This window comes from Littorina saxatilis, linkage group LG9 (genome assembly GCF_037325665.1).
Source record: "Littorina saxatilis isolate snail1 linkage group LG9, US_GU_Lsax_2.0, whole genome shotgun sequence".
Taxonomy (NCBI): Eukaryota; Metazoa; Mollusca; class Gastropoda; order Littorinimorpha; family Littorinidae; genus Littorina; species Littorina saxatilis.
In genome coordinates this window covers 34,868,559-34,892,315 of record NC_090253.1, presented here as the reverse complement: position 1 = coordinate 34,892,315, position 23,757 = coordinate 34,868,559, and the positions used below count along the sequence as shown (strand labels likewise).

Below are 23,757 nucleotides of genomic sequence, written 5' to 3'. Positions count from 1 at the left end.
CACGAAAAGAAGACTATTTGTTATACTTTTTTTTAAAGCTCAAGGGCTAGTTAATAGTTTATTTTCAGCAAGCTTCTTAATGACTTAATAAAACCAGCCTTTAGATTTGATTTGATTTGATTTGTTGAAGGTCGTCCACATTTTGCTTTCTTCTTTTTGTTTGGCAGACTCGGGGACAACACTACTAAAATGTAACAAATACAGTCTCAGCTGTTATATATGGCAATTTTTGTGTGATAACAGCTTTGGCTGTGGACAGAAACCAGTCCGTTTTAAGTGTCAAATTTAGAGTGAAAGCTGCCAAAAGTGTAAAAAAGAGAAAAAGATTAACGGTTTAGTGGTTTGTGTTTCTGCATGTTTTGACATGTGCAAGTTATCCAGCAAATGAAATTGTTTTGAGCGCTCTAGCACTGTTAGTTTGTCAGAACAAGAGGTGGTCCATATTAGGAGCCGGTCCATATTAGGCAATCTTCCCCTATACTTTCCCTCCATCTCTCTAACTGTGTACGTGTCGTCCCCCTGTCTCTTTCTCCCCTTGTTTAAAGAAAGGTAGAGAACAAGATGTATTTCGAGGGAAAGGGTGGCCGAGTGGTAAAGTGCACTTGCCTCGGAAGCGAGAGGTTGCGAGTTCGACCCTGGGTCGGGGCGTAAGCAATTTTATTCCCCCTTTCCTAGCCCAGGTGGTGGTTTCAAGTGCTAGTCTTTTGGATGAGACGAAAAACCGAGGTACCTTCGTGTACAGTGACATTGGGGTGTGCACGTTAAAGATCCCACGATTGACAAAAGGGTCTTTCCTGGCAAAAATGTATAGGCATAGATAAAAAAAATGTCCACCAAATACCCGTGTGATTTGGAATAATAAGGCCGTGAAAAGTAAATATTCGCCGTAATGGCTTGAGATTTTCTGGCCAATGTGAATGCGTGATATATTGTGTAAAAACTTCCATCTCACACGGCAGAAATTAATATGTAAAGCGCTTAGAGAACGTTAAGCACTATATAAATCTCCCATATAAAAATTTCAGTGCAATCGGATGACTGAATGGTTAATCACACATGTCCAAATGATATCCATGCTTGTTTTTTCAATTTTTTCGATGATTCTGATGAATGCCTTTTCCAACAAGTAAAGGCACACAAGTACTTCCCATAACAATAGTTCTGCTCAGATCTGCCCAGGCTTTACATTGGATAATACCATCCCCCCACTTGGACACATACCACACACACATGTAATCAGACCCACACTCACATGTAATCAGACCCACACTCACACACACATGTAATCAGACCCACACTCACATGTAATCAGACACACTCTCACGTAATCAGACCCACACTCACATGTAATCAGACCCACACTCACATGTAATCAGACCCACACTCACATGTAATCAGATCCACACTCACATGTAATCAGACCCACACACACACATATGTAATCAGACACACACACTCACATGTAATCAGACCCACACTCACATGTAATCAGACCCACACACACACATGTAATCAGACCCACACTCACATGTAATCAGACCCACACTCACATGTAATCAGACCCACACTCACATGGAATCAGACCCACACTCACATGTAATCAGACACACACACTTGTAATCAGACCCACACTCATACACACATGTCATCAGACCCACACTCACATGTAATCAGACCCACACTCACATGTAATCAGACCCACACTCACATGTAATCAGACCCACACTCACATGTAATCAGACCCACACTCACATGACACTCACATGTAATCAGACCCACACTCACATGTAATCAGACCCACACTCACACACACAAACTCACACAAACATATGCATACAGACACCGTTTCAAACTTTATTTTTCACGGTGAATTGCCAAAGACTGATTGAAACAATGAGTAACTAAATCATCACAATCATCATCATTATCATCATCTATTTGTTGCAAAGACCTCAGTCCAGATAAATGCAAACAGAAAGACTGAAAGAAACATACAAAGTCGAGAGTAAAGAAAACAAGCACACAAATCCATAAATTTAACCAAAAAGCCAGCATTCTTGAGATATAAATTCATAAAATCAATATAAAGAGTGAAGGAATGACAGTGAACTCACTCTCTCTCTCTTTTACGTTGGGGAACAGTAAGAAATTCATCACTAGCATCATCATCTTCATTCAGAAACCTATGTTAGGAGGAACGGAATCACATTGAGCTCTTTCTCCCGCTCTCTAGTCATGTTGGAGAGATGTAACAAAATCTTCACCAGCACCATGGTCACCACCACCACACAAGCATACACACATACATACGCACAAACATATATGCACACACACACACTCACATGCACAGTACTGACCAGTATCACCTTCTCAGACAATCACTCAACCGACACACACACACATCCATTGCACAACATTTATTTTAATGCATATTATGATATATATGAGAACAAGAAACAAACAAGTCGCGTGAAGCGTTATCAAAATATTTAGTCAATCTTTCGGCCTGAGACTATAACATCAACACTGAAAACCAGAGGTCAGACTACATGTAGACAGGTTTGGCTAGCTGAAGACCAAGACAGGTCGTGCTGGGCCCAATGAAGCATACAAACATAGGATCAATTTTAGTTAATTGTGCGCACATCTTAAAAGTAAACATGACATATATATAATTTTTTTAAATTCAGGACATGATAAAAATCACAATAAAATCATTTTTAATTCTATTAAAATTTCAATTTCAATTAGAATTTTAAGAATTTTAATGAACCAATTAACCAATTTTTAGACTTCCAGGCTGAAATGCAATCCCATACTCCGTACTGAGTCAAAGATTGTGTGACCAAAATTTCAATCAATGGGAAAATGAGGTTGTGCCAGCGACACCTTAACCTTCGCCGGTGGTCCGTGTGGACCCAGAAGGGTGTTTAATTGCAAATATCTCTTAAACTAGTTGGAATTTTTTAATGAGCTTTAAAAAATGCCTCAGGCACCTAAAAAGCTCTTATGTCCTAAAAGATCATTACATTTCAGTGAGAACTAAATACAACAAGAAGAGCAAACGCTCGATCGAGTCACTTTCGCAGTTCTGAATATTATATGAGGCATCAGATGGACAGGAAGAAATTGCTATTCACAACACAATGAGTCACGTTCACATAAAATTTGAGCCCGGTCACTTTTATAGTTTCCGAGAAAAGCCCAACGTTAAGTTGTGTGTTGCCGAACAGAAAAGGCTAGTTATCTCCCTTGTTTTTCTGATAACGTTCGTAAAAGGCTACAGATGTAAATACTTTGATGTAAAGAATAATCCTACAAAGTTTCAATCACATCCGATGAACTTTGTCAAAGATATAAAATGTCTAATTTTTCCTTTGACGGTGACCTGTGACCTTGAAAAAGGTCAAAGGTCAACGAAACCATCGTTAAAGTGTAGAGGTCATTGGAGGTCACGACTAAACAAAATATGAGCCCGATCGCTTTGATAGTTTCCGAGAAAAGTCCAACGTTAAGGTGGTGTCCGGCCGGCCGGACAGACTAACACTGACCGATTACATAGAGTCACTTTTTCTCAAGTGACTCAAAAACAAAGGTCAAATTTAGACTACACACGGAAGACATTGTGGGGCTGTGCGGACCCATGTTTCTCAAAGGATCCATACAATTACAATGTGGGTCCACACGGCCCGACGTCTACAGAAGGGTATGCACGTATTTCCTTTTTTGAGAAGCTTTAGTCCGCACGGTAATAATTAAATTAATAATTAAATTTAATTACTTCTCGCGGAAATTTAACCACGGCGTCTACGGAAGGGGATGCACGTTTTTGCTTCTTTGGAAAGCATGGGTCTACGGAAGGGTATGCATATTTTTCCTTCTTTGAGAAGCATGGGTCCGCACGGCCCAACGATGTCTTCTGTGTGTAGTCGATAATGACGTCGGGCGAGGGTTAAAGCTGTGTATGACGTCATCAAAGACATTTATAAAAAAAATTCAGAAAAAACCCACAGAGTGAGGATTTCATCTGCAAGAATTCTCATGTAAAATTTCATGAAGATCTGTCCAGATGTTTTCCAGGAATCGTTCCACATGTAAATAAGACCATCCCTCCACTTGGACACACACACACATGTTAAATCAGACCCCCACACACATGTAATCAGACCCCCACACACATGTAATCAGACCCACATGTAATCAGACCCCCACACACATGTAATCAGACCCCCACACACATGTAATCAGACCCACACATGTAATCAGACCCACACACACATGTAATCAGACCCACACACACACATGTAATCAGACCCACACACACATTTAATCAGACCCACACACACATGTAATCAGACCCACACACACACATGTAATCAGACCCTCACACACATTTAATCAGACCCACATGTAATCAGACCCACACACATGTAATCAGACCCACACACACATGTAATCAGACCCACACACATAATCAGACCCACACATGTAATCAGACCCACACACACACATGTAATCAGACCCACACATGTAATCAGACTCACACACACATGTAATCAGACCCACCTACATGTAATCAGACCCACCCACACACATGTAATCAGACACACACACACGTAATCAGACACACACACACATGTAATCAGACCCACACACATGTAATCAGACCCACACACACACATAATCAGACCCACACATGTAATCAGACCCACACACACACATGTAATCAGACCCACACATGTAATCAGACCCACACACATGTAATCAGACCCACACATAATCAGACCCACACACATGTTAATCAGACCCACACATGTAATCAGACCCACACACACACATGTAATCAGACCCACACACACATGTAATCAGACCCACACATGTAATGAGACCCCCACTCACACATGTAATTAGACACACATACACATGTAATCAGACCCACACACACATGTAATCAGACCCACACATGTAAGCAGACCCACACACACACATGTAATCAGACCCACACACATGTAATCAGACCCACACACACATGTAATCAGACCCACACACACATGTAATCAGACCCACACACACATGTAATCAGACCCACACACACACATGTAAGCAGACCCACACACACACACGTAATCAGACCCACACATATGTAATCAGACCCACACACACATGTAATCAGACCCACACACACATGTAATCAGACACACACATGTAAGCAGACACACACACACATGTAATCACACACACACATGTAATCAGACCCACACACACACATGTGATCAGATCCACACACACACAACCTCCCTCGTCTCGATTCAGTTTATCTGGAAAGACAGGCTATAAAAATAAAATTAAAATATGAAAAAGAGCTGACAAAGTGTCATATTGACAAAACGTCATTGCATGAAATACTGACCATTGTCACCAAAGTGTCATTCAATGAAATGTTGATCACCACTGGGATTGCTTCCTTCTGCTCTAATAGCCTATGAATGCTAGTCAGTAAAACAGAGAAGAGTCTGTTTTGTGTCATTTAAGTTTGTCATATCTGTGTGAGCGGGTTCACTTTTAGGTTAATACTAATAGAAATATTAACAGTAAAAAGTAACTAAGAGCAGCTGACAAATGTTGATCAGATTTTGAAGTAAAAGACAAGATGGTAAAAGACAAGAAGGGCAAAGCCCATACGACTCACATGCTTTACACATTTTTCCTACCAAAATACATGTGACCTTGACCCAAGGTCAAGGTCATCCAAGGTCATGCAACACAAAGCTGTTAATTCAAGACATAGGAAGTACAATGGTGCTTATTGGCTCTTTCAAACAAGAGATATGGTCACTTTTAGTGGTTCACTACCTTATTTTGGTCACATTTCATAAGGGTCAAAGTGACCTTGACCTTGATCATATGTGACCAAATGTGTCTCATGATGAAAGCATAACATGTGCCCCACATAATTTTTAAGTTTGAAACAGTTATCTTCCATAGTTCAGGGTCAAGGTCACTTCAAAATATGTATACAATCCAACTTTGAAGAGCTCCTGTGAGCTTGACCTTGAAGCAAGGTAAACCAAACTGGTATCAAAAGATGGGGCTTACTTTGCCCTATATATCATATATAGGTGAGGTATTGAATCTCAAAAACTTCAGAGAAAATGGGAAAAATATGAAAAATAGCTGTTTTTTAGGCAACATTTATGGCCCCTGCGACCTTGACCTTGAAGCAAGGTCAAGATGCTATGTATGTTTTTTGGGGCCTTGTCATCATACACCATCTTGCCAAATTTGGTACTGATAGACTGAATAGTGTCCAAGAAATATCCAACGTTAAAGTTTTCCGGACGGACGGACGACTCGGGTGAGTACATAGACTCACTTTTGCTTCGCATGTGAGTCAAAAATGAACAAACTGGGTATTTCAAGTTGGTATTTCATGTAGAAGAAACATTTCTTGACAATGAACATCTTCACATTTCAAGTAAAGGAGGGAGATAATTGAGAAGGGAGGTACAGCAGTCCCTCTCATGAACGGACACCCTTGGGCCATAGCAAAACTGTCCGTACATTGCAGGTGTCCGGTCACGGGAGGGGTGACCACACCACCCCCTCCCCCGGGCCATACACTCACACAGAGACACACAAACAACAGGATTGAGTCTATGCTAATCACTTCTTGTGGCTACCAAACAATAACAATAAACTCCTAATACTTCTTTAACCGTTCTGTAAAAAGGATTTGTATGAAAAGTGTTGAAAAGAAGAGATAAAATAAATCCTCAAGGCATGCGCTGACATACGAAAGCAGCCGGCCACACAAACACAGCACAGAGGAGCGTGTGCAGATGCGTTGCAAGAATAAGCTTGAAAACCAGTTTAAATAAATAGCAGCAGATAGAGCTGCATGTCATAATCATGTAATTTATTTTTTTCTTGTCTGGCTTCATTGACTGCATGCCGATCATGTGGCATGGCAGTGACTTTTCACTCTTCAGTCGGAAATACACTGTACATAACACAGCTCCCACTCTCCCTCACTAATGCCTACCCCAAGCCGTGACAACTGATGCTTGGAAATTGTGTGGAAGAGTACACCTCTCTATTTTTCTCCAATGCTCTTCCTGCAGTGACACCGGACACCCCACAGAGTTTAGCCAGCTAACCCTCCACCCCCCCCCCCTTCCTCTCTCTCACTCCCTCCAGCCATGTACTGTTGAGGGCTGTGGCCAAAGAGGTGTCAGCTAATTGAGGCCAGCTGCACTGTTCACTCAGAACAAAACCAGTTGACTGTGTCGTAACTTTTGACAAAGCAAGACAACTGAAGGGTTCATAGATTAGGCAACCGACTCACTGGTCAAGGCTGAGAGGAAACAAGAGTATTTTGTCAATGAAAGAGGTTACACACAGACACTGACACGATGCTGATAACTGTGGCCGGTTTTTCACTCACTTTCGCTCAGGACCTTCATCGACTGTGGTTTCTGTTGTTTACGTCCAACAGACAAGAATAAAGAGCTCAGTGCAGTTTCCTGTTGGCATCTTCGCATCTTCCTGACCAAAACTACCCCCCCTCCTGATGGGTACGTGTGCACTCAAGTTATCAGTGACTGTCATCACGCCATTGCGGCTGTGATCTTCGTACCAAGAGCCGGACTGCTCTGTTATCGATTTTGTTATGGTGAAAATTTGACGATGGTCTGTCCGTACATTGGAGGTATGACCTGCTGTTGGGACCGAAAATGAGTGTCCGCGTCCACGTTTTGCAGGTGTCCGTTTAAGGGGGGGCAAATATAGAAGGAAAACACTCCGTGCCGAGCAAATGTGTCCGTACATGTCAGGTGTCCGCTCACGCCGGGGGCCGTACATTGCAGGGACTGCTGTAGCTGCTGATGCCCATTAGTACAAATTTAAAGACGTCTTTCGTTATCCGTTTTACACAATGAGAGATGTGTAGTTTGAACCTCAAATAAAGCAGCTTTTGGTTCCCACCATTCTGGGTGTCTATATCTCCAGTTCGCATTATGTCTTGTGTGTCTGCATTCCTTAACTAAATCACACACCCAACCCATGCATTCACCTCTCATTCAGTGGAAGCCTTATCTCCCCCTCCCCCCCCTCCCCCCCCCCCCTCCCCCCCCCCCCTCCCCCAAAGCAACTATGAAAATGAGTGCAAGAATACTGTTTCTGTCCTCGTCCTGCCGGTCACAGACAACTCAAGCTGCCAAAGTGATTGCAACGTTTGTACAACAAAACAGCCTAGGCAAAGGCAGCGAGGGAGAGGAGTGGGCACAGTCCTCATAAAGCTGGCCCGAGACTAGTTGAGATCTCGAACATCTCAAAAATGGTTATGGGACTACATTTACCTTTCTTTTTTTCCTTTTTTTTTACCTGGTACTGCAATGTGTCATGAAAAGTAAAGACAATCCAGGCTTCAGGAATTTGACAAAATCTTTACCAGAAAGGTAAATTTCATTCCTCAAGGGTAAATTCAAATCTTGTCCTCTTAAAACTATTTCTATAAGGTAAATAACAGCAGTCCTTTCTTCAGCATTCTATCATTCAGTTTTATCTCATTCATCTCCCACAATACATAACCACATTAACTGAGAAAAGACATAAGCACACCGACTGGCCTGAACATTCATTTTGTGGAGTAGGCTTTAAATTTTACAAATAACATATCACAAGAAAAAAAAAGCCATTCAAATGTAAGACCTTTTTGTTTATCACACATGAAGTGGAAGATCCTTTGTGATACAAGGGGTTGCCAGAAACTTCCTGCTGATCAAGAGATTGAACTGTCAAGTGGTCACAGCTACAGTCACTCCTGGTCTGGAGGATCTTATCTGGTACACATGTGCATTCACAGCAGGGACCACCAAATGAACAGAGGCTTGCAAGGTTCAGCTGTTGGGGCTTCTCAGATTAAGTTACATGCACCTAGAAGACCCCTGCAAATGTTATCATCCCACCATATTCCATAAAGCATGGATAACCAATGGTAGATTAATTAAATCACAGATTGCCCACACCATTTTCTTTAGCTCTATTCCTTGCAAGCAGGCAGATGTAAAGGCATTATTACACACAGCACTTGTCCAAAATCACAGAGGGTATGGCAGAGAAGAACTCTTGTACCGTGTACACACTCACATCAAGTCCAGCATGGCAGCAGGCATTCCAGACTATGAACAGGAAATGTACTTCTCCAAACACATTTACTCTTACAAGCCTGAAGTCCTTCAGGTGTCACATCACTGAAGTCACGCCTGGAAAATCCCTTCTGTGCTGCGTGACAGGTGCACAGGATGAGAAGGGCTGCGGATAAGCCGTGTTCGAGGGACACGTTCCAAGGCTTTGGTGATTTGCACAAAATCTGGTCTCTCCTGAGGCTGATAGGCCCAACATGACATCAAAATATCCTGCAAAAGAGTCCAGATTATATGGTCAAGTGTCCTTCACACTTTTCATCTTTAAAATATAACTCTGTGTGTGTGTGTGCATGCAAGTATGAACATGCATGTAGATGAGGGTTGTCTAAACAATTTGTAGCCTACACTTGAAGGAGGTTAGCTAAAGCCAAACACTGTACATGAGGAAGACGTGGAACTTGCGAAGAAAATGCGAAAAAGTGTTTGTGGGTTATCGTCCCTAGTTACATGCTGGCGGCGAAAACAAAATGGCGGATCGCGTAGGTACCGATCGCGTGCGAGGTGGTGGTAAATTGTGCTCGGCTTTTTGTTGCAAGAACGCCCGTTACAAACAGAGCTGCTTCGGAAAAACTTTCCACAAGTTCCCTAAAGAAGAAAAAAGGTGGGTTGTGCAGTGATTATTTCATCAAGTTTACTTTCTTCAGAATGAGAATGCAATGGCTCGAGTCAACTCACTCAGTACTACTACTAGTAGACTACAGCGTCAGCAAGTTCTTACAACTGTGATCGAGTGTGAGTCAGCAGTCAGTACAAAACAACAGTTTACACTTGATGACAAACTACCCGTGGGCATATTTGCCGAAACCTTTAATCAAACCTTGCTTACGGGAAAAGTACAGTACAAAAGTACACTCATCCGTTTTGCGTTCAGGCAGAGCGTTAGATTTAGACTGAAGATCTGATTTAGCTTTTTTTGTCTTTCCTTTTTGCTTAGTTTAACAATAACATTGTTGTTTTTATTGTCAAACTAGGTGCAGAATATGGATGCAATTCACAAGGCGAGAGGACTTTGAAAAGCTGCAGCCAGCTGATGTTCAAGATCTCAAGCTTTGTACTGATCACTTTGAGGCCAACCAGTAAAACAATCCTGCAGAGAGGATCACTTGTGTGGAATGCTGTCCCGACATTGTTTGCAGTGCCCAATCCACCACCGAAGGTTATTTATTTATTGGTTTTAGGTTTTTGCAAACCAAAGAAGCACACTATTAAATGCAGGTTGAGTAATGACAAGTTTGAGGCTGATAAGAATTGAAAAAAACAGCATTGTTCCCATCAAATAATGCCTGTTTGCATTTAGCGCAAACAAATGATAAGGCCAACAAAAAAAAGTTACTTATTTTGGATCGACGTCTTGATTATGATGATATGATGAACTTATTTTGCAAAAAAACAGCCCCAAATGGCAAAAAAAAGTATAGCGTCGGCATCAACAACAAAAAAGTTGTATGTTTTTGGTCACCTGACCCTACCTATGTTTTCCCGACGACCCTAGACTTTTTTTTTTGCATTTTCAAAAATAAAAGGGGTATTCGAAAATCAATTGTTTTCCTGTTTTTCAACAAAATAAGTTAAAAAGATGGTTTAAAAAAAAAAAAGTTTAGAAAAAAATCTCCACCTTTAGTCATGTTAGGCCACAAAAAAAGTCTGTTTAAGGTAACATAGGCCCCCCAAAAATAGCGTCGGTAGGTCGGCTTTTTATTTTTGTATTTTAGCCATCTGAATATTTTAATTTTATTTTTTAATGCCCCCAAAAAGTCTAGGGCCGGTGGGAAAAAAATAGGGTCCGTCCGGATACCGTAAACAGATTATTTTTTGTTTTGCCTTACCAGAAACATACACTTTTTTGTGTGGCCTAAGACCAATGCCATGAAATTGGGAGAATTGTTTCATTGTGACTGGGTGTTGGTTGTGAGTTTGTCAGTTAAAGAGCTGTGCATTTGCAGGTTGCTAGTGGGAGGAAGCCACCATCGCAAAGGGTAGCTACAAATGAAGCCAGCACCGACCTGTCGCCTGATGCACAAATTGTTCAACCAGGTAAGAGATTTTTAACCATGTAGAACACCTTGACATCAAAAAATGTTTAAACCCATCCATTACATAGTTGATAATTGCTGTATAGGGTGACGGGCGCTGTGGCGGGGTGGTAAGACGTCGGTCTATTAACTCGGAAGGTCGAGGGTTCGAATCCCGGTCGCGGCCGCCTGGTGGGTTAAGTGTGGAGATGTTTCCGATCTCCCAGGTCAACTTATGTGCAGACCTGCTAGTGACTTATCCCCCTTCATGTGTACACGCAAGCACAAGCACAAGGGCGGGGATATAGCTCAGTTGGTAGCGCGCTGGATTTGTATTCAGTTGGCCGCTGTCAGCGCGAGTTCGATCCCAGGTTCGGCGGAAATTTATTTCACAGAGTCAACTTTGTGTGCAGACTCTCGTCGGTGTCCGAACCACCCCCCGTGTATACTACATTGGGTGTGCACGTTAAAGATCCCACGATTGACAAAAGGGTCTTTCCTGGCAAAATTGCTTAGGCACAGTTAATAATTGTCTACCATATCCGTGTGACTTGGAATAAGGCCGTGAAAGGTAAATATGCGCCGACATGGCTGCAATCTACTGGCCGTATAAAATTTCATCTCACACGGCATCACTGCAGAGCGCCTAGAACTGTACCCACGGAATATGCGCGATATAAGCGTCATTGATTGAAGACCAAGGTCAATTCCATCATTGTTCCACATCGTATCCATAGTTGCTAATACACTTCATTTCTGGCCTGCCTTCCTACGCATACGCTATTGTTTATTTTCATTTTGTGATTTAATTACACGTGTTTTAATTTCTTCCAGGTTGTAACTTGTTATGGTTATGTTATTTTATGTGTGTTTTGTGTGTGTGTTTTCTTTTTTAGATGACATTCAGGCGATCCTGGAGGACATAGGATGTAAAGCATCAAAGTCGTCATCCTCCCCATCCCCTCGTGAAGCGGAACTTCGGCAGAAGGTCAACAAACTGAGGAGCAAGGTTTTCGATTAGAAAAGAAAACGATGGAACCCCGTGTAAAACGAGCGAGTAAATTAGCCAAGCCTCCCAAGAAAGACTTTGTAATAGAACAGTTGTCTCATATATTATCAGGCGAGGCGAGCTATTTTGCCATTTATGCCTGTTACATATTTACCGGTTATCTGCTGCTGTGTCCAATCCTGGCAGAGACGGGAACGCATGTTACCAAGGAGCCGAAGGAGAGTCAATGAGATGAGAGAATGTGATTAACAATTGCCAACTCTCTCCGTACAAAGAGGGTCCAAAATTGTATCAAAATATAGATGGTAGGGAATTCAAAATAAAAAAAGACAATAGACAAAACATGTACTTCGGCTCATAGAGCCTTCTTTAATTTTTGACTCATTAAGTCCATGCTCCGAGAGTCCTTTTTTTAATTTTGAATTGCCTACCATCTATATTTTTATACATTTTCAAAAAGATTCAACAGTCACCTTCCGTTATTCTTGAACTTGGCTATCCCAGCCTTACCTCAACATTCGATATTCCTGTGATATTTTTGACGTAAAATCAATTTTTACTGTAAAACTCTTCGGCAAGAGGATTGGTCCAAGCAAACAAATAATAAACTTGTTTACAAAAACTGTATACATGTATTTAGTTAATACCCCCAAAATTGTATAGTATATACAAGATTTTTCCTGATATTTCCGATCAATTGCCTATGGTTTTATTTAGCTAAAAGATTCAAACGTCACACCTATGACTCATGGCTATTTTTAAGGGGGGAGTAGCATCCCTGGTGTGTTGTTTGTGATGTACCTTTTAGTCTGTTCACAGTAACATAGGCACACAAAAAGAGGGGCGGTAGGTCGGCTTTTCTTAATTTTTTTTTAAAACCATCTTTTTACATTATTTTGCAAAAAAACAGGAACAAAATTGATTTTTTTTCTTTCTTTTTCTCCAAATGCCAGAAAAAAAAGTCTAGGGTTGGCGGGGAAAAAATAGGGTTGGTCGGGATACCGTAAACAGACTATTTTGCTTTTTTGCCTAAGCAATGACTAACAAACTTTCTTTAGGGTCTGACATTGTATATACTAAAGTATTAAACGATGGCGACTGCACGTGAGAGGGAACAATAAAGAGACCAAAAAGCAATGTACTCACGTTAAAATGACGAACACGGAACGAATAACGGCGACGTTTCAACCTAAGGGTCTTCTTCAGGCACAAAAACACAAAAGTACACACACAAAAAAGAAGAAAGACGATAGAACAAATAAAGAGGAGAACAACTGACAAAACAACTGCACTGCACAAACCAACAGGTGACAAAGACAGAGAAGCAAGGGAAGCTACCCGAGGGGAATGAAAAGCGGCAGTTTTGAGGTCTGTAGACCAAACAAAATGTTCCCTTTCATGCAACCCCCCCCCCCCCCCCCACATTTTTTTTTATTTGTATTTTGTAATTGTGCCTTTGTCCAGTCACATGATTTCACTTTGTACTTAAAAACTTGGCACTGTCATTATTTATTGCTATTTATTGTTCAGCTGTTCAGTATTTATTGCTATTGGGCATCAGTTGTTCAGTTGCCCTCTTTCGAATGAGCCATGCATGCATTATGGATGTGTTTAGCGAATTGGGATACCTAAAGCAATGTAAAAGAAGAAACAATGTGAAGCAAACATATAGCACCAAATAAAATAACCGAATCAGAATGGAAACTTCTTCAGTGTATGTGTGTGTGTGTGTGTGTGTGTGTGTGTGTTTGTGTGTGTGTGTTTGCTGTTTTAAATACCGAAAATGTGAAAATAAAGCAAGTCACAGCATGAGAAAGATCGACTGTACTAGTCATGACAAAGCAGGAGACAGCCTGATCAGCATGTAGAAAAGGGGAATAACTCGTATTTAGCCATTCTCATTTCTAAGCATGCCCAATGAGGAAGTTATCCTTCTTCCCATTGTAGTTTCTTTGCTAAAGCTAGGAAAATTGGAGCACATTTGCCTATTAGGTAATATGCGAAGTGTCATGTATGTCACCATAGTAAGTCATGACATCATCAGCACTCAGAGTGGCTTACCTGTCACTGCGTCAGAAAATGGATAAGATAAGGTGTCGAACAGTTGTGGAATACTTGCAGAAAAAGGGCTTTAGTTCTAAAAAGATTGTGAAGACTTATGTCCAGAAGGCACCTTCTAGTGCTACAGTCAAAAATTCACACGAGAAATTAACAGTTTGGAAGACGACCCCAAAATTCACCTTCAAAGCTTACAACAACAATGGAACCATTACCAGTGTGAATGAGCTTGTCATGGAAGACCCATGCCTGACTGTTAAAAATATAGCCACTACACTCGCCATCTCAACTGCAAGTGTTCATTACATTCTGACACAGGGTCTGGCAATGCAGAAGGTATTTGCAAAATGGATCAAAAAACTTTTGACACCAGATCAAAAGTGAATGCTCCTTGACAATGTCTGTCGATATGAATCTAATCCTGCAGAGTTTGTTAAAAAAAATCATAACCACGGAGGAGACATGGGTTCATCACAATAATAATTTACACCTGAAACCAAACAGTAGTCCATACAGTGGAAGCATTTGGACCCGCCCCTACCAAAGAAGGCAAAGATGTCCAAATCAGCAGGGAAAGTCATGGCGTCAGTCTTTTTGGAAGAAAAGAATTCTTCTGGTGGATTTTTTTTAAAAGGGCAAGACTGTCACTGGAGACTACTAGTACTCAACATTACTGTGACAGTTGTGAGACAACAGCATTGCAAAAGGCCAACAAAACTGACCACATGTGTCTTGTTACATCTAGACAACGCGACTGCATGCAAGTTAGTTGCTGCGATGTCAACAATTCAAGTCTTTAATAATGTTCTCATGAATGTTTGTAACTTAATCGAAAATGTCAATAATATACTTTCCCAATTCAATTATATATTGACACGATCTCACATGCTAAGGCATCGAAAACTCTCTACCCGTCAAGGGGGAGGTAACCATAAAAAGAAAAAGATGCTTTGGGCCGTTGCTATATGATACGGCCATGGTTACCTCCCCTATACCTCTCTGCACGCAGCCACTGCGTTTTATTCGCTATATCGTCATTACGACTTTATAGAATCCAATAGGAAACCAAAATAGCGGGGTTGGCTGGGAGGATATTTCCTATGTGAATTGGGTAAGTATATTAACCAAATAAACATTTATTATTGACATTTTTGATTAAATTACATATTCTTACTCCAATTCACATATTTAGCAGATTGCTAATTAAGGTGGAGGGAACTTATTATGTCCTGTAAGGGACTTGCCCTGCCGTGACCCTTTAGCTATGAACCCTATCTATTCTATGGTCTCTCTGTGAAGAGAGACAGGTAATCTTATAGTGCGAGCTAAGTGAGTCACGCTGAAAAGATTAGTGAAGGAATTCATCTGGAGTCCATAAACCGTGAAGGTAACTTAGGAAGAAAAAATGTCAAGTAGGTGTCGGCCATCTTGCCGGTTACATCCACGTGATAGGCTTTGCTTCATTCTGCGTCGGCCATGACCGACGAAGATTGTACCGAGAATTGTAAGACAAATTTCGGTGAAGCAAAGGCGTATGAATAATATCAATGATTACTGGAAAGATCTCACGAAAGACTGTTGGTGAGGGTAGACGAGCATGTAACATAAGTAGAATCAGAACCCAAAGTTCAGTGACTTGTGAAAAACTCGAGAGCGGTACTTCAGACGTCTGCCACGTGTGGTTGAAAAGTCGTAATGACGATATAGCGCATGTAACGCAATGGCTGCGCGCACAGAGGTATAGGGGAGGTAACCATGGCCGTATCATATAGCAACGGCCCAAAGCATTTTTTTCTTTTTATGGTTACCTCCCCCTTGACGGGTAGAGAGTTTTCGATGCCTTAGCATGTGAGATCGTGTCAATGCTATATATGTGAATTGGAGTAAGAATATGTAATTTAATCCCTTTTTCTAAAGTATTTCATAACCGCTAAGTATCGTGTCAGTCACTCAAAGTCCATTTTCTTGTGGTAGGTAGACCACTTTGATTGCCGATGGCGTCATGATAGTCATGACGAAATACATGACACGTCATGTGTTATTTTCTGGAAGGTCAAATGAAGATGTGCACCAATTTTGCTGTTTATTTCTGCACAGGTTGCAATCAGGCTGTTACTTGTGCAAGTGTCAAAAAGTGCAATGATGGTTATTATAAACACCAAGGTTTGTCAAAACAAGTTACTTGTTGAGTTGCAAAGCCTGACTTCAACCACTTGAAGTGGTGTATTATAAGGTAGTAAGTACATGCTGTCTTGTTAGTGTAAGCAGAAGGGCTTTGAATACATCTTTACGATGGAGAGAGATTGTACAGTACAAAGTGGAGTACTAATAAAAACGGCTGTGACACAGAAATACGGCCGTAGAAATAAAGGGAACACACAAGGTGGATATGTAATCAAGGAAAATAACCACATAAGGTAATTTACCCAACATTGTTTTGGCAAGAACACCAAACACTTATAAAGAAGAAACAAATAATAAAAATAACATAAAAATTGGATAACCACTGGAGATGGTTTTAGCAGTTTTAGTGGTGTAGAGAAAAGGAGCTTGCACTGACCTTCACTTCTCGAGGTGCATTAACTGTGCTGAGTGACTGCTTCATTCCACAGCCTACTTGCCAAATAACTGTTTCGCAGGGTTGACTTCGAAAGGGCCATTCATTACACAGGAGTTCATACCAAACAGTGCTGAAAAAGTTCAGAAACATTTCACATAGACTGTTCAACTTTTTGACAAAAGACGATTTTGAGAATAACTCCGTGGGGTTTGTATGGGTTGTGGAAGAGTGACCTTTTCTTGGAAAACCTCTGCCAAACATTGGAGGGGCCAATCACTAGAGAGGGGTGTGTGTGAAACACGTGGACGGGAGCACGTGTTTCTGACACTCCCGTCGCTAGTGATTGGCCCCTCCAAGGTCACACACCATACAGAGTTATTTTCGCAATTCGTCTATTTTGGGGTACAAGCTGTTATCAGCTTTCTTCATTGAACAGGAATCCTCACGGCCAAAATCATAATGAGGCTAGTCTTTGGGTTTGCTCATTTCTTTATTTTAGCCACCCGGGTATCAGCCATCAAAGTTATTTTCTGCTCTTTTGCATATTCACGACTTGCTTTATCAACAAGAGCAAGATCATCAGAGTTGGCAATTTTGGACCCCGCAGTTTGATCTACAAGAACAAGGCTTTGGAAACGAACGATTTATGACATCCAATAGTCATATTACAGAAGGAAATTTTCAGCGGGTGAACGTAGCACAGTATGGCTCCATTTTATAGATGGAGAGGCTTGAATAGAATCATTTAAAAAAGTTTGGAAGCTAACTAAGACCGAACTGGTCGTAATTACGCAGCATTTAGTGTTTTCTGTTGATCGCAACCGGATGTAGCCATGGTTCATGAGCAGGCAACTCCCGCAACTTCACCAGAGTGAAGCCCCTTTTGTTGTCGTTAGTTGCATGTCCGTTCGCACGACGTGAAACAGGCAGCTTACGGCATCTGTGATCAATTATTCATTATTGTGACCAGTAAGGTTTTTAGTTACGCGAACTTATTACTAAAGTGCAGGATTGAATTTGCTCTCTTGCGTTTGCTTTCGCTGATCACGTCGTTCAAACATACATGCAACTAATGACAACAAAAGGGCTTCACTCTGGTGAAGGGTTCACGGGAGTTGCCTGCCCATGAAGGGTGGCGACATTTGGGTGCAAACAACAGAAAACACTCAATTCCGCGTAATTACGACCAGTTCGGTCTTAGCTTCCAAATTAAAAAAAAAATATTCAAGCCTCTCAGTCTTAAAAATGGAGCCAAACTGTGCTACGTTCGCCCACTGATAATTTCCTTCTGTAAAATGACTGTTGGATGACGTCATAAATCGTTCCTTTCAAAAGCCATGTTCTTCTAGATCAGGCTGCAAAAATGCAGAGTTGGCCTGCCGAAGCAGACTTCCTGCTCCACATTCAGACAGTATGGGTGATACAGTGACCACCCACCCCCCTTTTACGACTTTGAGAAAATCATTAAACAAGAAAAGCAAATGGTTACACGACTCCCCTTCGTTACCCCTGCCCTAAAAATTCGTTAAGTAGTTTTTGAGAAATGCTTATCTCACACACACTCACACATCAGGAGAAGAGGTCCCCTCCACGCTCGTTAACTTTTTTCCCTAGAGCTTATCCGTTCGAACAAAACATCTATCAGAACATCAAAAACATTTTTGCAAAAGTTTAAATCATTCTGATGAACAGTTTTGAAATAATCTTGTCATCCTTGAACTAACATGTTTTGACTCATCGCTTTGCTTATTTTTCATTTAATGATTTTTACAAAGTCAATCTAAACGTTTTTTGTATTTTTATCAAATACTATTATTCTACATACATTCAAACAAATGCACACCAAATTTTAACACAAACAGTTCAGTTTCATGAATGTTGTGGTAAAATGACTTGAAGAGAAAAACGGTGTATTTTATGGTAGCTCCTGCCCTTAAACATTCCAAAAATGTAACCTTTCTTGTTTTGGGATCCAAGATTAAGTCATTTGTTCTCAAATCAGTGCACAACCACAACAAATCCTTGATGAATCCTTCTGAGTCATAATCTTCATACATTTTTGATGACACTTACCCAAATGCATACAAGTCTGACTTTTCTGTAAATGGAAGATCCATATTTGAATGCTGTAATGCTTTCAGAGCTCGGATGATCTCTGGTGCAAGGTAGCACAACCATCCCCTGGGTACACTCAGCCAGTCATCTTTTCTGTAATTAAGAAAGAAACAAAACATGACTGCATGCAAAATAATGAAGAGGCTGGGGAAGGCAAACTAGTCAATGTCTCCCCTGGGATATTTGTAGACAATGATGTCAGGTTCCTTTAGTACATTGTATGTATTTTTACTTCTGCTTCATGGAAGGCTCTGATTTTAGGGAAGCATAAATAACCTCATACCATATGACAAAGAATGCATTATAACTCACAGTGGTAGAAACCTGAACCAAGTACAAACCAAACATAACATTTTCACTTTGTAAGTCACATATAGCTCTCACTTGCTGCCACGACAAATCTTGGTAACATGAAAAAGCCCAAAGTCAGTGATGACCACTCTGCCTGCATCAATGAATATGTTTTTGGAGCGCAAGTCTTTGTGGATAATGCTTCTGGCATGCAGATAGCTCATGCCCTGAAAACAGAAACAGAAACAGAAACACACACACACACGCACACACACACACACACACAGAGTAAATAACAGATTCCAATCCATACATTCCAGACACTTTTTTCATGGTCTAAGGGAATGTTCAGAGACATTTAAGTCTAAACACCTGGAGTTGCCCCTTGTTTATGGCTTGTTGTCCTGAAAACCAGTGCATATATTGCTGATGGTTAATAATTTAGGCACAGAGTTCTGAAAATGAATGCAGGAATAAATAATGTTGACATGTACATTAATACAATAATAACTAATCATTATGTTACAGTTTGTGTATGCATATATGAAGACGCAAGGCTGTTAATGCTCTTGTCAATGAAGCAAGATTATTTTATTTTGATTTCATGCTGTGGTCATATGAAGAATACACTGATGAACTAAATTTTAAAATTTTGTAGTGGAAAAAGGTGTTGGGGAAAAAAATTCACCAACAAGTCAGCTGAAGGGTAATGAAAACATTTAGTCAATATCATGGTGTGTCAACTGATTCCGTTCATCCACCGGATGTTTCCGTTCATCCGCAGGATGTTTCCGTTCATACAGCCTCATTTTCGTCACTTGCTTGGGGAAAAACGTTGTGGTAAGTCGTGTGGGCAGCGCGCTTGTGTGATATTGAAAGAATAAGGTAGCAAAATGGTTGGGCTATGTGTACGATAAGTACCAAGGTGCTAGTAATCCTAATGATGACGCACGCGGGCCGAACGTGGCAAAATTGCCTGATTTTTTAACATTTTCTTGTTTTTCTCGCTTTGTTATTGAATCTGACCCCTGATTTGCACATGATCATCAAAACCATTGCCTGTTATGACATTTCGCTTGAACATAAGTTTATAGAAACCCATGGCTTTTGTACAATCACTTGTCTTTTAAAAACATGCAGATTCCGTTCATATACCATGTTTTCGTTCGTACAAAAATGCATGTTTTCGTTCGTACGAAAAGCGTTTCCGTTCATACACATTCATTAGATCAGAGTGAAACAGGCCCCCACTACAAGTTCTGTGTATTCCAATCGTCTTCAAATAGCACAAAGTACGAATGCGTGTGATATTAATTGGACCTATGTGAACCATAAGATGAATTGAATTTGCAAAAAACAGTTTTGTGTCCGTTCGTACCGATTTTGACGACAAAATGTGTCCATGCGTACCACTTTCATCAAATTGTTTCCGTTCGTACGCGTTTTATGACGTTCGTGATTTTGGTAGAAAGCTTGTGCAATTAGCATTTTAATACCCCTAATTCGACTTATGTATAATCCATAATTCATGTTGTTCTTGAGTGCAACAACATGCGACTGTGGCTTTTCTGGTGCAATACCATCCCTGTTTTAAAATCTTACTGAAGAGCAAACATTTTGATAAGTGTGTCTTCGTCCAGTTTCCTTACACAATGTCATTTCAAAGATCTGAACGTGTGAAACCTGTGCAAAATATGTATTCTTTATTTCTTGAAATTTCAGATGCGCCACTCAGAAAAAAGCAGATGCTGTGTGCTAAAATCGTTATAATCAGGTGATAAGGTCAACACATTTTTAAATGTATCTTTCGAAATGCAATTTAACAAAACAAAACGAACACTTGATTTAGTGAATGAATACGAAAGGTAGGGTTACCTGTTTGCATAACTTTTTGTTTGTTCGCTTGTTAGTTTGTTTGCTTATTTGTTTGTTTGTGTGTGTGTATGTGCGTTTGTGTGAGTCAAAAACAAGTAAGCTTAAGTTGTCTTCCCAGATGGTTTTATCCTGTTTTATTCAAAGAGTGTGAAGTCTGACATGCTTTGCATGGGGTATGGTTCTACAGCAATTAGACAAGGATACTTCTCCTTTCAATGTAATTTTATCCCACCTCTTCTCTGTCTGTCTGTGTCTGTCTGTCTGTCTGTCTCTCTCTCTCTCTTTTGTACTGCAGCGTGTCAGTTATAATGTAAGACACACGCCACTGATGCATTGATGGAGAATATATGAAGCAATCGCTAAATTATTTTGCTGTTCCAGGATGACAAGAATCAATGGAAAACGTGAGATGCGGACTTTGCAATAAACGCTTTCCAGCTGTAAAAGATATATATTTACATAGCCAAGACACTCACAAAGATGATACAGTGGTCGCCGCTTAATAAAACCACTTCTGGACCGACGAAAAATGGCTTTAATAAGCGGCGGATTTATTAACCGGCGGTCCAGGAATACGTCATTTTCGAAAGAAAAAAAAATCTCTTTTGTTTACGTCACTCAGTCACTTTCTTTCGTCATTAACACTTGTTTGAATCTAAACAAAACTTCACGAAGGATGTTGAACTTTTGTTTTAATTATGTACATGTACGTGTACTTTGATCACTTCGGTACATCAATAATTTCACTGTCACCGTCACGAACCATTACTCGTCAGAGAAGAATGATTTTATGAGTGTTTGTTTGTTGGTCGTCTTCCACATCAGAACAAGATAATGTGAGTTTTAGTCACAAACTACGTGATTTCTCTGAGAAAACTGGCTTTAATAAGCGGCGGGTTGGTTTTATTAACCGGCTTTTTCTAATACATAAGATATAGTGATAAATCCGGACCGTCTGAAATCGGCTTTTATAAGCGGCTGGCTCTATTAACCGCGGTTTTATTAAGCGGCGTCCACTGTATTCTAAAAGCATATGTACCATTCGTTTGCGAGTTCACAGGCAAGAAGAAGTACACACTCGTCAATTATTGATTTAAACCAGGATTATCAGTTGATTGTTTCAATTTTTCTACAGACGGTTCTGTGATTGCAAAAGACAAAGGCAGGTTGACAAGAAGTCTCGTTACAGACGCCAATCCCCTTCGTCAATCCCCGCGACAAGGAAATAGCTCACTTTTCACGTGCAAAACGAAGTGAAATTGACAAGCCGGTAAAGCGCGGTAGCTTCTATTGCGCTAAGCAGGAAAATAAGCTTTTCTGTATTCTTTTTAATTTTCTGAGCTTGTTTTTGTATCCAAACATAACATATCTATATGTTTTTGGAATCAGGAAACAATAGAGATGAAAGATGAAAATATATTTGGATCGATGACTTAAATTTTATTTTTAATTAGCATTTTAATATTTTTAATTACCAAACTTTTTAAATAATTGTTAAGCTTCGAAGCTGAAATGCAATCCCATAGTACGGGCTTCGTCAAAGATTGCTTGGCTAAAGTTTCAATCAATTTGATCAACAAATGAGGGTGTAACAGTGCGGCCTCAACTTTTACAAAAAGTCGGGTATGACGTCATCAAGGACTTTTATGAAAAAATGGAAATAAAGTCTGGGGATATCATACTCAGAAACCCTCATGTAAAGTTTCATGAAGATCGGTCAAGTAGTTTTCTCTGAATCGCTCTGCACACACACACACATACACACACACACACAACGACCCTCGTTTCGACTAAATGTAAAAAGGACTGATAGAGCCTGGATAATGTTTTTCTTGATTTGTCTAATTTCTGCTCATGATTATCACAGGTGAAGCAAATGGCATGATATGAGTAAATACAAATGTACATGTCACTTATTTCAATCAATCAATCAATATGAGGCTTATATCGCGCTTATTCCGTGGGTACAGTTCTAAGCGCAGGGATTTTTTTAAATTTTTTTAATTTTTTTATTTTATGCAATTTATATCGCGCACATATTCAAGGCGCAGGGATTTATTTAAGCCATGTGAGATGGATTTTTTTTTACACATCACGCATTCACATCGGCCAGCAGATCGCAGCCATTTCGGCGCATATCCTACTTTTCACGGCCTATTATTCCAAGTCACACGGGTATTTTGGTGGACATTTTTATCTATGCCTATACAATTTTGCCAGGAAAGACCCTTTTGTCAATCGTGGGATCTTTAACGTGCACACCCCAATGTAGTGTACATGAAGGGACCTCGGTTTTTCGTCTCATCCGAAAGACTAGCACTTGAACCCACAACCAGAGAAAACCTAGGAGAAAATTGCTAACGCCCTGACCCAGGGTCAAACTCGCAACCTCTCGCTTCAGAGCGCAAGTGCGTTACCACTCGGCCACCCAGTCTTAGTTGCAGTGCTGCAAAGCAAGCAAAACTGCATAAATCAATCTTCGTTCTTATCAAAATACCCAGAAAGCTCCGTCACCAAACACATTACTGAAAAGCGTACGAACGGAAACAATTTGATGAAAGTAGTACGAACGGACACATTTTGTCGTCAAAATCAGTACGAACGGACACAAAACTGTTTTTTTGCAAATTC

General features: G+C 40.5%; 1 protein-coding gene and 2 long non-coding RNA genes across 4 annotated transcripts in view; 1 reads left to right on the top strand and 2 right to left on the bottom strand.

The window, feature by feature from the left end:
• Nucleotides 1-1,834: 1,834 nt before the first annotated feature.
• Nucleotides 1,835-8,107, bottom strand: LOC138977079 (uncharacterized). The gene is made up of 2 exons (XR_011459231.1): nt 4,876-8,107; nt 1,835-4,566 (listed from the first exon to the last, which is right to left on the bottom strand). It is a non-coding gene; the product is annotated as an uncharacterized lncRNA (long non-coding RNA).
• A 35-nt stretch (nt 8,108-8,142) lies between these two features.
• The window catches only part of LOC138977043 (kinase suppressor of Ras 2-like), a 180,618-nt gene continuing 165,003 nt past the window's right edge, over nt 8,143-23,757 (bottom strand). The window contains exons 17-20 of the mRNA XM_070349945.1: nt 19,345-19,478; nt 18,919-19,053; nt 16,846-16,975; nt 8,143-9,416 (exon numbers count right to left, since the gene is read on the bottom strand). Of these exons, the coding sequence (XP_070206046.1) occupies nt 9,258-9,416; nt 16,846-16,975; nt 18,919-19,053; nt 19,345-19,478 (558 nt within the window). The 3' untranslated portion in view covers nt 8,143-9,257. The remainder of the gene's footprint in view (nt 9,417-16,845; nt 16,976-18,918; nt 19,054-19,344; nt 19,479-23,757) is intronic.
• Nucleotides 9,574-13,925, top strand: LOC138977076 (uncharacterized). 2 transcript variants are annotated; one of them, XR_011459228.1, is made up of 3 exons: nt 9,574-10,362; nt 11,150-11,240; nt 12,115-13,925. It is a non-coding gene; the product is annotated as an uncharacterized lncRNA (long non-coding RNA). The 2 variants fall into 2 exon arrangements; XR_011459227.1 differs by having other exon boundaries at nt 9,574-11,240.